This window comes from Heterocephalus glaber, unplaced genomic scaffold (assembly GCF_053883595.1).
Source record: "Heterocephalus glaber isolate CG9 unplaced genomic scaffold, H.glaber_assembly_v1.0 deba00000122, whole genome shotgun sequence".
Taxonomy (NCBI): domain Eukaryota; kingdom Metazoa; phylum Chordata; class Mammalia; order Rodentia; family Bathyergidae; genus Heterocephalus; species Heterocephalus glaber.
The window spans coordinates 46,235,913-46,250,205 of NW_028258138.1; the positions used below are offsets into that span (position 1 = coordinate 46,235,913).

At 35.2% G+C, this 14,293-nt stretch overlaps 1 protein-coding gene across 1 annotated transcript in view; it reads right to left on the bottom strand.

Annotated features, from left to right (window-relative positions):
- Gabrr3 (gamma-aminobutyric acid type A receptor subunit rho3) overlaps positions 1–11,619 on the bottom strand; it is a 60,582-nt gene extending 48,963 nt beyond the window's left edge. Inside the window, 1 exon segment of the mRNA XM_087210202.1 lies at positions 11,322–11,619. Coding sequence (XP_087066328.1) covers positions 11,322–11,445 — 124 coding nt within the window. The 5' untranslated portion in view covers positions 11,446–11,619.
- Positions 11,620–14,293: the final 2,674 nt, after the last annotated feature.

The window sequence follows — 14,293 nt, forward strand, 5'->3', positions numbered from 1 at the left end:
TTATACTTTGCAATGGGAGAACAAATATTGGTAAACCCTTTTAGAAATTCATCATAAGAGATATTTTACATTTTTTCTTTTTTTTTGGTACCAGGGATTGAACTTGGGACCCTGTGCTTCTGAGGCAGGAGGTGGAACCACTGAGCTAAATCCCCAGCATATTTTATATGCTTTGATTCAGTAATTCAATTGCAGAACAATTATAATTCTTATTTGTAAGGGAAAATATATTTATTAAACTATTATTGGTATTATTTATTAAAGTGAAAAATTGAAAATAAATGTTCAATATCAAATGTTCAATATCATTCAATTTATTTTTTTCTTTTTTATTCTTGTGCAGTGATTAAAAATACCATTAAGATGTCAATGAAGCAATATGGAAAATTCTTAAAAAGATGCAAAATAGTTTATATTCTATAATTTTAAATATAGAAAAATCAGGTAGGCACTTAAATAAAGATTAAAAGTTAACTTGAAAAAGAGAAAATATAATTAAAGTTATTGGCATTTTTTCCATGTAAAATCCATTATTGCTACAGTGTTATAATAAAAAATTGTAATGATATATAAAAGATATGTAAAAGATTGTAAGATATGAAATAAAAGATTTATAAATTATCTACATTAAATTGGATGTATCATCTAAAATCACTCACCCTGTCACTGTTTCTGTATCATTGTGGAATCATGACCTGTTATTTTCATCATTCTATCTCTATTATAAGTGAGTGCATTCTGAAGCCCAATTAACAGTCCCAAATCAAGCCAGCAAAATTGTATATAACTGCTTGTATACTTATTAATATTCTTTTAAAAATACAAAATGGAGCAAAAATGTATTCTATCATGCTATCTAGGTGCAAATCCAAAGAAAAGGATAAAATCCATGGAATTTTTAGTCATTAACAAACCTTTCATGGATCTATATCCAGTATTTATTCTTTGGTCCCTGATGTTTTGAGATGCCTTAGACAGGACATGGTACATTAGGTGGAAGGACTCTTATATCCTTGACTGCTCTGCTTCTGAACACGTGAACTCTGGGATCCAAATGGGACTTTCATCAACAGCCTGTCTCATAATAGAAAAACCTATGCAGATGAACATTTCAATGAAAGAGCAAGCAAGAAAGAATGCCGTACTGGAGATGAGACAGTTCCTATGTCTCACTTGAGCCTCTGTCAGATCATGAGCTCAGTGATAAGGCTTCAGTTTCCTCATCTGTGAAATAAGGAAATTGGAACAGATTAAGAGGTGGTCTGTAGACCTTTTATGGAAAGCTCCCCTGAAATATTAAATTGGAAAATTTCACATGAAAACCTGGACTTCCTCTTTCTTTTGAAAACTCAGAGAATCTGTTAAGACTGGGCATAAATTCTCTTATAAAGAGAGAAGATTGGACCTGATCAGCTATCTCCTCCTTGGAGGAGCTTCCCTGCTGCAGTCTTTGGCATTTTCCTCTATCTTACTTCAGGTAGTCCTGATTTGCAATCTCCGGGGCCCTCCTGACTTTCCTAGTATGTTCAGGGATATGCTAGCAAATATTTAACAAGTGGCTTTTGAAAAAAGCTGGGCTTGGTTTACCATGTTTGCCACTGCCTGTTTCCAGATAGCAACACAAAAGACAGAACTGTGTGTAGTCATAGTGTAGTATATTATACTATAGCATAGTCTAGTATAGTATAGACTAGTATGGTATGGTATGATATGGCATGACAAGGTATAGTATACTGTACTGTAGTAGTAATTCTACCATAGAGAGATCTAAATAATCTTAGCCTAAGAGATGACAGTAAAACATAGTAAAATAATTAGGAAGTAATGAGTTTTAAATATGTATCATCTTCTCTATAAAATAACTTATTCAATAATTATTTTGTAATAATTTTTAAAATAAGAATAATTTTAATAACAATTTAATAATAATTTTTAAAATAATAATTTAGCAATAATAATAATTTTTTTGTAGTAAACTTCATTTTCCTTATACCATTTAACATAATTCCAAAGTAGGTCTGTGCTCTAAGATGAGCAAAAGAACACACATCCCGTCTAGCCAAGAGAGTTTTTTCACACTGTTCTGAGCAAGGCATGAAGCCCTGGGGACCCCAATGTTGACTCCTAACTTTTTACCTCTTGTGATTTTAACTACTGATCCAGAAAGAAGGGATAACATCACTAGAGAAGAACCGACCATGTGGGCATCACTAAGCTCTTTTCTTATACATTCACCACCTCTGAAGGGTTGTGATGGCAAAGACCAATGTTTTTCCCCATCAACTTCAGAGTTTTTTGTTTTAAGTAAAACGCTGGAGTATGTAAATATGTTGCATTTCTTTAATACATTTAAAAAGTGGAAGTCCGGAGATTTTTAATTCTTCATGAGTTCCAGCCGGGATGTGACTACTGTGCACGTGGTCTAATTTTAGCTTATATAATTATTAATAGTGTTTGGATTTAACAGCTAGCTCATGAATTTCCAAAAAATTTAACAATTGGTTCTTGCAAGATGGTTTGAGCAGACTCCAGCACTTTTCTGATTATTCTCAAAGCCTCTTGTGTTGTTCCTATGGTATTCTTATCCCACAACCCTGCACTTGCATACAAAGTAGATCAATGCAGGTTTTGAAAGAATGAATACATATTCAGTAAATCTGTGTATGTACTCCTCTTTATGTCACTGGGGAGCCAGATTTTTTTTCTAAGCAAAAGAGGGGTTTTAAAAAAACTTGCTATAACTTTCTTTATTTACATCCCTCCTTACTTTGTTTTGAAGAAGGAAATATTAATTTAAAGATTAAAAAATTTTTACATAAAGGAAAGGGAATTTTAAATAAAATGTACATTATATTCTGACTGACTAGCAAAGCACTTAAACATTGTGTGAAAAGTGGCTCAAAGCAATACATATAAATGCAAAGTAATGGAAATAGATCTATTGCATGATTCTCAAAGAAAGTCCTTGTCTTCCTTTCATGTTCATTCTGTTAGTTGCCTTGCATTTTGAAAGGGTGAATTTTTAGTTAATGAATTAATTATGTATTTATTTGTAATCAGGTTGGACAAAGAACCTCACAGTTTTTATTCACATGCTAAGGTATAAAGACTCCTAAGCTCCTTTCCCTAGGAACTATCCTACAGAAATTTCTGTATTTTCTATTTTATTTATTTATTTATTTTTAAAATTCTTTTATTGGTACATTTTAGGTATACATTACATTTAGATTTATCTTTGGGTGCTTGTACCTGTACATGATGTATCTTGGTTCTGATTTTTTCCTCATTACCTGTGCACCCTTCACCCCTAAACCCTTCCCTATTTACATACTTTGTTTCCATTTCTTTTTCTTTTCTCATAATTTTTCCTTTCCATTCTTTCCTTTCCCCTTCCCCTCCCACCACCCCTACACCTTCGGACCTTTTCCTTTTCAAAGTATCAATTCTTAGTTATTAATCCTTTTAGGCCTTATTTACACTCTCCATTTCTCGCAATAGAGAAACTATTTGGTATTTACACATGTGTGTCCTATTTATTTCACTTAAGAGTATGGCCTCAATGTGCATCCATTTAGCTATAAATGACTGTAGTTTCTCATTCTTTATGACTGATTAGTACTCCATTTTATAAAAAACCCCACATCTTCTTTATCCAGTTTCCAGTTGAAGGGCACTTGGGCTGTTTCCAAGCTTTAGCTATTAGAAACTGTGCCTCAATAAACATGGGTACACATATATCTCTGTGGTATGATTCTTTTAATTCTTTTGGAAAAATACCCAGCAGGGAAATAGCTGGGTCAAATGGGACCTCCAGCTCTAGTTCTTTAAGGTATCTCCACACTGATTTCCATAGTGGTTGCACCAGTCTGCTCTCCCACCAACAATGGAGAAGGTTCCTTTCTCTCCACACCCCTGCCAGCATTTGTTATTGGTTGATTTCTTGATAGCAGCCATTCTTTCTGGGGTGAGGTGGAATCTCAGGGTTGTTTTCATCTGCATCTCTCCAATGACCAGTGATGTTGAACATTTTTTCATATGTTTATTTGCCGCTTTTACTTCTTTGTCTGAGAAATGTCTGTTCATTTCAGATGCCCATTTTTGAATTGGGTCTTGGAATTTAGGGGGGTCTGATTTTTTTCAGTTCTTTATATAGAATATATAAAGAATAGATAGAATATCTAGAATAGATAGTAGTCCTTTGTCTGACTTACAGCTGCAAAAATTTTTTCCCACATTGTAGGTTGTCTGTTAGCTCTGTTGGTGGTTTCTCTTGCAGTGCAGAAGCTTTTCAATAAAATGAAATCCCAGTTGTTGATTCTTTCAGCTAGTTCCCGTGCTACTGATGTTTTGTTCATAAAGTCTTTTCCTATGCCAATATCTTCAAGAGTTCTACCTAACTTATCTTCCAGCACGTTTAGTGTTTCTGTCTTTTATTTTTTGGTACCGAGGATCGAACTCGGGTCTTTGTGCTTGTGCAGCAGGCGGTGAAAGCACTGAGCTAAATCCCCAGCCCCTAGTGTTTCTGTCTTAATATTTAGATCTTTAATCCACTTAGATCTTAGTTTAGTGCATGGTGATAGATATGGGTCTAGTTTTAATCTCTGACAGGTTGAAATCCAATTTTTCCAACACCATTTATTAAATAGGCTATCTTTCCTCCAATGAGGGTGGTTGGCTCCTTTGTCAAAGATGAGGTGGCTGACTATGTCTGAAGTTGTTGTTGCATCTTCTAATCTATTCCACTGATCCTTGGGTCTGTTTCTTTGCCAATACCATGCTGTTTTTTTTTTCACAGTAGCTTTGTAGTATAGCTTCAAGTTGGGTATTGTGATACCCCCAGCCATGTCTCTGTTGCCCAGAATTGCTTTTGCTATTCTAGGTCTCTTCTGGTTCCAAATGAATTTTTGGATTGTTTTCTCTAGCTCTGTGAAGTACATTGTTGGAATTTCAATCAGCATTGCATTAAATCTATATAGCAGTTTTGGAAGTATGGCTATTTTCACTATATTGATTCTTCCTACCAGGAACAAGGGATGTCTTTCCATTTTCTTATATCCTCCTTGATCTCCTTTTTCAGGGTGCTGTAGTTTTCAGTGTAGAGGTCTTTTGCTTCCTTTCTTAGATTGATTCCTAGATATTTCATTTTTTTGGATGCTATTGTAAAAGGAATTGTTTCCCTAATTTCTCTCTCAATGAGTCTGCTATTTGTGTATAAGAAGGCTATTGTTTTTTGAGTGTTGACTTTATATCCAGCTACTCTACTGAATCTGTCAATTAAGTCCAGAAGTCTTTTGGTAGAGTTTTTTTGGTCTTCTATGTAAAGTATCATATCATCAGCAAATAATGACAGTTGAACTTCTTCCTTTCCTACCTGTATTCCTTTTATTTCTTTCTCTTTTCTAATTGCTGTGGCTAATGTTTCCAGAACTATATTGAACAGGAGTGGTGAAAGTGGGCATCCTTGTCTTGTTCCTGATTTTAGCATGAAAGTTTTCAGGTTTTGACCATTTAGTATGATGTTGGCTGTTGGTTTTTCATAGATAGCCTTAATCAGGTTGAGATAAAGACCTTCTATTTCAATTTTCTGTAGGGTTTTTATCATGAGTGGGTGTTGGATTTTGTCAAATGCCTTTTCTGCATCTATTGAGATGATCATATGGTTTTTGTCCTTGACTCTGTTAATATAGTGTATTACATTTATTGATTTTCAAATGTTGAACCATCCTTGTATCCCTGGGATAAATCTGACTTCGTCAGGGTGTATGATCTTCTTGATGACCCTCTGTATTCTGTTTGCCAGCATCTTGTTGAGGATTTTTGCTCTATTTTCATAAGGGAGATTGGCCTGTAGTTCTCCTTTGGGTTGGGTCTTTCTCTGGTTTTGGAATCAAAGTCACACTTGCTTCCAGGAATGAGTTTGGAAGCCTTGCTTCCCTTTCAATTTCCTTGATGAGTTTAAAGAGTAATGATATTAGTTTTTCTTTAAATGTCTGACAGAATTCAGCAGTGAAGCCATCAGGACCTAGGCTTTTCTTTATTGGTAAATTTTTTATTACATTTTCAATTTCACTCAATGTAATTGGGGTATTTAGACTTTCTATATCTTCTCCATTTAACTTTGGCAATTTATATGTATCTGGAATCTGTCTATTTCTTCTGTGTTTTCCATTTTATTAGAGTACAAGTTCTCGAAGTAGGTATTGTAGAGCCTCTGGATTTCTGCTGGTTCTGTTGTGACTTCCCTTTTTTCATTCTTAATTGCATGGATTTGAGTCTTTTCTTTCCTTTTTTTGATAAGGTTGGCTAAAGGTTTATCGATTTTATTTATTCTTTCAAAAAACCAACTCTGATTCATTAACTTTTTTGTATCATTCTCTTAGTCTCCATTGCATTGATTTCTGCTCTGATCTCTATAATTTCCTCTCTTGTGTGGGCTTTGGGTTTGTTATTCTCTTCTTTGTCTAGGAGTCTGAGGTTCTGCATTAGATTATTTATCTGAGTTCTCTCTGTTTTCCTAATATGGGCATTCACTGCTATGAATTTCCCTTGTAAAACTGCTTTCATTGTGTCCCATAGATTCCTAAATGTTGTACTGGCATCATCATTTACTTGTAGAAACTGTCTGATTTCTTCTTAAATTTCCTCTGTGACCCATTGGTTGTTCAGGAGGATGTTATTCAATTTTCAGGTGTTTGTGGGAGTTTTGCAATTTCTTATGTTATTTATCTCCAATTTTATTGCACTATGGTCTGATAATATACAGGGGGTAATTTCAATTCTTTTATATTGACTTAGACATGTCCTATGAGCTAGCATATGGTCTATTTTGGTGAATGACCTGTGTGCAGCTGAAAAGAATGTGCATTCTGATTTTGTGGGGTGGAACACTCTGTAAATATCTATTAAGTTCATTTGTTCAATAGCTTGGTTCAGTTCTAGAATTTCATTGTTAATTTTTTTTCTAGATGATCTGTCTATTTGTGATAGTAGGGTATTGAGGTCCCCCACTACAATTGCGTTAGTGCTTATTTGGTTTTTCATGTCCATTAATATTTGTTTTGTATCGTTGGGGGGATTCGTATTTGGTGCATATATATTTAGGATTGTCATCTTTTCCTCTTGGATTGTTCCCTTCACAAGGATGTAGTGACCATCTTTGTCTCTCTTAATTGGTTTTGGTTTGAAATCTACTTTGTCTGCAAATAAGATTGCTACCCCTGCTCTTTTCTGGGTTCCTGTGCCGTGGAGAGAGCCATTTTCCATCCTTTTACTTTCAGTCTATAAATTTCTTTTTGAGTTAGCTGTGTTTCTTGTATGCAGCATATTGCTGGATTTTGCTTCTTAATCCATTTTGTCAATCTACTTCTTTTGATTGGTGAGTTGAGGCCATTAACATTGATAGTTATAATTCAGAGATATTGACTCATCCTTGCCATGATGTTTTACTGTTTTTGGCTCTTATTTCTTTTCCCCCCTTTCCCTTTAGTTTCTTTCCTTGTCTGGTGGCTTCCCTCTGTTGAGCCTCATGGAGTTGTGACCTTCATTACCTTTTTCTAGGATATTGCTTAGAACTGTTTGGAGTGCTGGTTTGGTGTTCGTGAAATTTCTCAGGTGTTCTTTGTCATGGAAGTATCTAATTTCCCCATCAATTTTGAAAGATAATTTTGCAGGATACAACAGTCTAGGTTTGAAGTTAGTTTCTTTTAGGGCTCAAAATACTTCACTCCAGGATCTCCTTGATTTGAAGGTTTGTGTTGAGAAGTCTGCCGTGATTCTGATGGGCTTTTCTTTATAGGTGATTTGTTTCTTTTCTCTAACTGCCTGTAGGATTTTGTTTTTCTGTTGGGTTTCTGGGATCTTGACTATTATATGTCTAGGTGTAGATTTTTTTGATCATGACTGGGTGGAGTTCTATATGCCTCACTTATCTGTATGTCCAATTCTCCTCCTCTGTCTGGGAAGTTTTCTACTATTACTTCCGTGAACAGTTTTTTTTATGTCAATTGCACTTTCTCCTGTTTCTTCATGGACTCCTATCAGTCTTATGTTATTCTTCTTTGCATCATCTAGCAGCTGTTGAATTGATTTCTCATGATTCCTTACTATTTTTTTAAAAAATCTCTGTTTTCATTGTCCTTCACCACAAGCCTGTCTTCTATATCTGACATTCTATCTTCAGATTCTCTTAATCTGCTCTGCATGCTTTCAGTGGAGTTTTTAATCTCCTGAATATCTGTTTGAATCTGTTTCATGGATTCCATTTCTTTCTTATGTTGGTTGATCATGGTTTCCATTTCTTTCTTATGCTGGGCATTCATGGCTTCCAGAATGTTTCTGAGCTCATCAATTTTTTCTCTTTTTTTTTATCATTTTCTGTTCTAGAGCCTCTAATCATGTCTTTCACTTTGCTCACCATCTCTATAGTTATCTGGGAGATTATTTCTGCTTTGAATTTTTCTAGAGCCTCATTCATCTGTTTTGTTACTTCCTGTGCTATCAGTTCAGGGTGTCCAGGTGGTTGATTATCAGACTTTTGCACCTCATTTCCCCCAGAAATTGCTTTTTGTGGGGTGGAAGTCTGGGTTTGTGACTTGCTTAAATGCCTTCTCATTTTTATTTTTGGTACTGTCCCTGGTTTAGAACCTGGGTTGATATTATGAAGTTGTTTATTGTAAGTATCTTTGTTGATATATTTAGAACACTTATGGAATGATTGCTTCTCAGAGGTGTCTACCAGATATAGCTGATCTTTAGGTTTTGAGTCTCTAATGCCTCTGAGGCTATCTCATTTTCATTATACCAGGAAGGAAAACTGTTTAGATCAATTATGACACCTTAGCCAAAGTCATACAATCAGCAACACCATAGCATCAAATACCTCTTAAAGAATGACAATTTGTGGTAGTTATTAATCTATCACCTTTAGAAAATAAAGGGCCTCCTTCAAGGTGTGTCTCTGCTGTCACAATAAACAATGTGGGCAGCAGTGTGCAGTTATAAGTCAATGAGTCTCAGTAAGCTAGTCCCAGACCTGTGAGATTCAGGCATATTTCTGGTTGCAAGTCCCAAGTTGAGCTCCCTGACCTCCTGCAGGGTTGCACTCTGCAAGTTTCTACTGTAGGTTTCAGCTGCTTTTCCCCTGAAGAAAGTCCAGTTTCCAATGGGAGCTGATAATCCCTCCAATTTACCAATCATGGTGGTCTGGTGTGCCTTTATTGCAGAGATTCCCTTCACTTTTCCAGTGGGCTTGTTTTCATCAGGGAGCCTGAGACAGTCACTCGCTCTATTGTTCACTTCTGGAGCTCAGGACAATGGCTTTTGTCCCCCTGTGCCTCTACAGTGTGTAACCAAGTAGCTGCACAGCCAAAAGGCCAGAGGCCAGGGGTGGGGGTGGGGTGGGGGGGAGTACTGTTGGAGGCACCCAAGTGGCCCAGCCATCATCTGGTGGGCCTGCCTGGGGAGGGGGGTCCTCCTCACCCTGTCCTGGTGGCTGGTGGAAAGCCTCTTCTGTATTTTTTATAATCCTTTAAAATTTGCATGAGAGTGCTGAGTGACAGCTCAGAAATTGGCTGGCTGGATTGCTCTGTTAACTCAACGAAAATAACTTGGTTTCATTCTAAGTGGCTACTTCTGAACCACTGTGATGGTTTACTCAGTCCCTGGTGCCCTAGAGGATTTTTCTTTGAAGAACAAAGGAAGTGGATATAAATTTTAATGAATCATATTCTAGCTTGTGGCTCAAAGGGGCACCTTACTTAGGCTGTAGAGAAGTGAAAACAAACATATTTGGCTTTATGAAGCAGCAACCCTGGGTTTTCCTCTAGGGGAAATCCAGCTTGCATGGTCTTTAAAAATGTCTCTTCCTTTAAATAAGATCTAAAATGAGGCATTTAATATAATAAAAATTTCCCACCTCACCTCAAAGAACTGATGTTCTCCTAGTGCTATTTAAAAGGGCACCTAAAAATATACATTGTAGATTTTTCTGTAGCAACTTTGCCACTGACAGTGGGCCAGTGGGATAGGTTAACACTCCTGTGACAAATTTTGTTCTCATCTAAACATCTACCAATAAGACTGGACAATATGTTTAAAGGGTATATGATATTTTTAAGCAGTTTCCATTTATTTTAAAATTAGTTAAATATACTAACAAGTATTTTATACAATCTAAAAAAATACATACATAGCCTAGTGGTATAACCAGACATTTCCCAAACATTTCCTTGCCCAATTACCTTGGAGAAGACTCCAAAAATTGTTAAATCAAACAAGACCTTGTATCATCTTAGGTTGGAGGTCTGCAGCAGAAAAATGGAATGAAATTGTGGAAGATACCCCTTGATTTTTAAAAAGCGGATCAGGAATCAGAAATCTAGTCCCCATTTCCTTTTGTACAGTCATTAAACCTGAAATTGTGAAGATAATTATTAAAATTTGGCCTTCTGTTTCCTGATCTTACGGTGAATGTGAGATGAATGTCAAGATGTGAGAGCAATCTGGCAGAAACATCTGTCATTGATTTCCAGGGTTGACTGGATGATATTACTCATCTTTCTATTTCTCCTTTTGGATCTTCTTGGAAATCTTGTACAAAGGGGAGAATTTCTCAAAGACAATTTTTGGTTCTTAAAGGTATATGTATAGTAAAGCAACCAATCTTTCTAACCTGCCAGGCTAATGGGATTCCTGGAACTTTTAGTGCTAAATCCTGTAAAGTCCCAGGTAAGTGTGGTGAACTGGTCACTGTAACAGATTGCTATCTCCTTTACTAGGCAGCTCTTGGTTACTGATGGCTGACTAATAATGATAGTACATTGATATTCAGGATGATTGTAAATGTATGAAAGCTATTCTCAAAAGACCACAAATGGCTTTAGTACCTTTTGGAAATGTTTCAGCAACCTATGAAACTGTATACCTGACAAGTACTTGACATTAAAAAAAAATACTGCATAGAATACCTTTTACTCAAAAAAAATTGAAGCAACATTAAACAAATGTCATTAATAATAAATGTATCTCATATTAAATGAATAAGTTCCTTGAAAGAGGGTCTATACATAACATGGACAATTTAACAATTTTCTCCAAAAATAAATAAAACTAAGCATACAGAGGCCAGGGGAGATACATGATTCTGCTCTTTCAGATAGCAACCACAGATGATTTATTTTGATGAATGAATGTTATTATCAGGGACAGACACTGCCAGAAAGATATGTTTCTTTTAAAGATGTTTCCAGATTTCCAGTAGATCTGAGGCAGCTGGTGAGAAAAACTGGACATAACTGCACAGACTATACTATGGATATCTTATCGGGTTTGTTTTATTGAAGGGGAGCAATGTTGGCGGTGCTTCTTGATATCAGAAACAGCAACAACACTTGGCATCAATGTGATCCAGATGTAGGCGAAGGAGATCAACTGGAAAGCCAAGACCATCTCTTCCAGATGCAAGGAATGTAGGTGGATGCAAACAATACTCTTGTTGAGATTTTTTCTTCATGTGTCTTTTAAAAAATAAATAAAAATGTGCCAGGAAAGGTATAAAGACTTTAAATGGTATAAATGGTATAAAGGTATGAAGGCTTTCAATGTTGTCTTTTTTTTGTTGTTGTTTTTGTTGTTGTTGTTGTCTTTTGTTTTAGTAGATGAAATAGATTCACATCACTTACCAGCACATATCTATCTAGCTCTTCAGCAATTTAAGGAAAAGAAGGCAGAATTTTTCATTTTCAATTTACATTCTTTAGTCCCTCTTACCAAGGAAAGCTCTTAGCTTGATGCTTGATCCTCTACTCAATAAATTCTCAGCTGTAGCCCTTGGCAGACAATGATGTGAGGTTAAGCATTAATCCTCTTAAGGCAATGCAATATCATTTGAATATATTTAATGGCTATGTAAAATAATATGCTTAATGGGAAAAGATGATTAATTTAATCTTAAAGGCCTTTTCCTTTATCATGTGATTCCTTTTAATCTAAAAAGGATTCCTTCTCCCCTCAAAAGCATACAGAGTGCCACAGCAAAAATTAAATTATTATTTTTATTAGGTAAACAATCACATTTTAAGATTATTCCACTGATAACAGAAGTGGTTCAATGTAAAGTTTCGATATAGGAAGCAACCTGATTAAAAAAAAATAGCTTAGTCCTGGGAAGAGTGCAAATCATATGTCATCACTGTTAAATTACAGCTACACACTCTTCTAAAGGAACTTTGGCTACACAGAATAGAAATATGCTCTGGAAATAGTCCCTCTGTGTGTGCAATGTGCTAATAAATGGATATGTCAATGAAATTAAATTTCTTAACTAGAATATCTCAGAGTGAGCAGTGCAGCAACAAATGACCTGTTTACCAGGACTTAGGAAGAATATCCTTTTTCTTTCCAGAAATTTAAAGATGAAAAGAAATTCTTAAATTTCCCCACATTCATTTTGTGTAGGTAACACCTTATATCTTGTGTTTCTCTTTATCACATTCAGTTATTTTAAATTAGGTTATATCTTTTTAGCTCATGCATCAAAACCTTTTCCTATGTTTCTTAGGCATGTCTTTCTTCTTTAAACTATATTTTTAATATCCACTATTACAAATATGCAGGATGATCTATTAAACCCTTGCCCCTCTCTGTACTCTTCAGTGTTTATCATTATGCTGTTATACTATCATTGTACATATATATCTACAATGCACAAATGTTTTTCATATTTTAAAAACTATGTAAATAGTGTCACATTGTACTTTTACTTCTGAAATCTACTTTTCTTACAACATTATGATTGTAACTCTAGTTAATTCATTTTAACTGCTCTATGGCATTTCAGTGTGGATATATAACATTTTATTTATTTTGTTGATAAACATTGTTTATTTTCTTTACCATAATCCTGCAGTAAATTTTAAATATTTTCTTGTGCATATATGTAAGAGTGTCTTTTCTTTTATTTTCCTTGAGATACAGTCTCACTATGAAGTTCAGGCTTGCTTTGAACTGTTTAGCCCAGGCTGGCCTCAGACTTGTGATGATACTCCTGTCTCAGCCTCCCCAGTGCTAGGATTATAGGCATGTGCACATGTGTAAGAGTTTCTTTAGGGTAGACACCTAGAACAAAAAACCCTGCCAGGTTGAACAAATATGCAAATTTATTAGATCAACTACTATATTGCTCATTTAAGTAGTTGTACTAATTTATTACTCCACCAGCAGTAAATGAAGGTTTGTTATAAAATCTTTTTTAATACTGATATTATCAGGCTTTTAAATGTCACCTAATCCAATAAATGTTATAGCTTTAGTTTTTTTTCCAATTAAGTTTATTGGTACATTTTAGGTATAAAATACAGTTATATTCATCATTGGGATTTGTACCATTACATGAGTATCTTGGTTCTTATTTTTTTTCCCCTTCCCTTGCCCTCCCTCCACCCCCTCCACCCTTCCCTATATGCAAAGACTTGTTTCCATTTTTTTCCTTTTCTCATATTTTTTCTTTTCCCTTTTTTCCTTTCCCCTACCCCTCCCACTTCCCCTGTTCCTTTAGACCTTTTCTTCCTGTTACACAATATCAATTATACATTTTTAAAATTACAATACCAAGATGTAGGAGACATTACCACAGATTTTACAGAATTTAAAAGGATATAGAAAGCATATTACACAAATCTGTTTTGAAATAAATGACAACTTCTAAGAAGTACCTTGGAAGATAAATTAATGAAACTAACTCTGGAGGAAATATAAAATTTGAATAGCACCTATTAAAGAAAGTATATTCCTAGCTTGAAAACCTACCTATATGACAACAGCAGGCTCATAAACATTTTAACTGATAAATTATATCAAACAATTAAAGCAGAAAAAGAAGGAACACTTCTCCCCTCATTTTAGGAAATCAACATTGTGCTAATCCTAAAACTGGATAAAGATAAGAGAAGAAAAATGTATGAGCATAGAAATTTGTTTAACAAAACAAACTATTAGAAGGCAGATCTTGCAGGATGTAGAAAGTGGTTTTGTTATAGGGATGGCAGTGTTGGTTCAGCTTTGGAAGATCCACTCCCAAAAGTCATGACTTTAAGAGAGGAAAGGCAAAAGCCATATGATCCTGCCACTAGTTGGAGAAAAAGTATTGGCCTAAATTCCACAGATGTTCATGGTAAAAGCTATCAGGAGACTAGAAGTGGAACAGGACCTTCTCAACAGATTAAAGACATGTACTCCATATTTCCAGTGAGAACACCTTATATGAATGGAGAAGATACAATGTTTTCTCCTTAAGGTG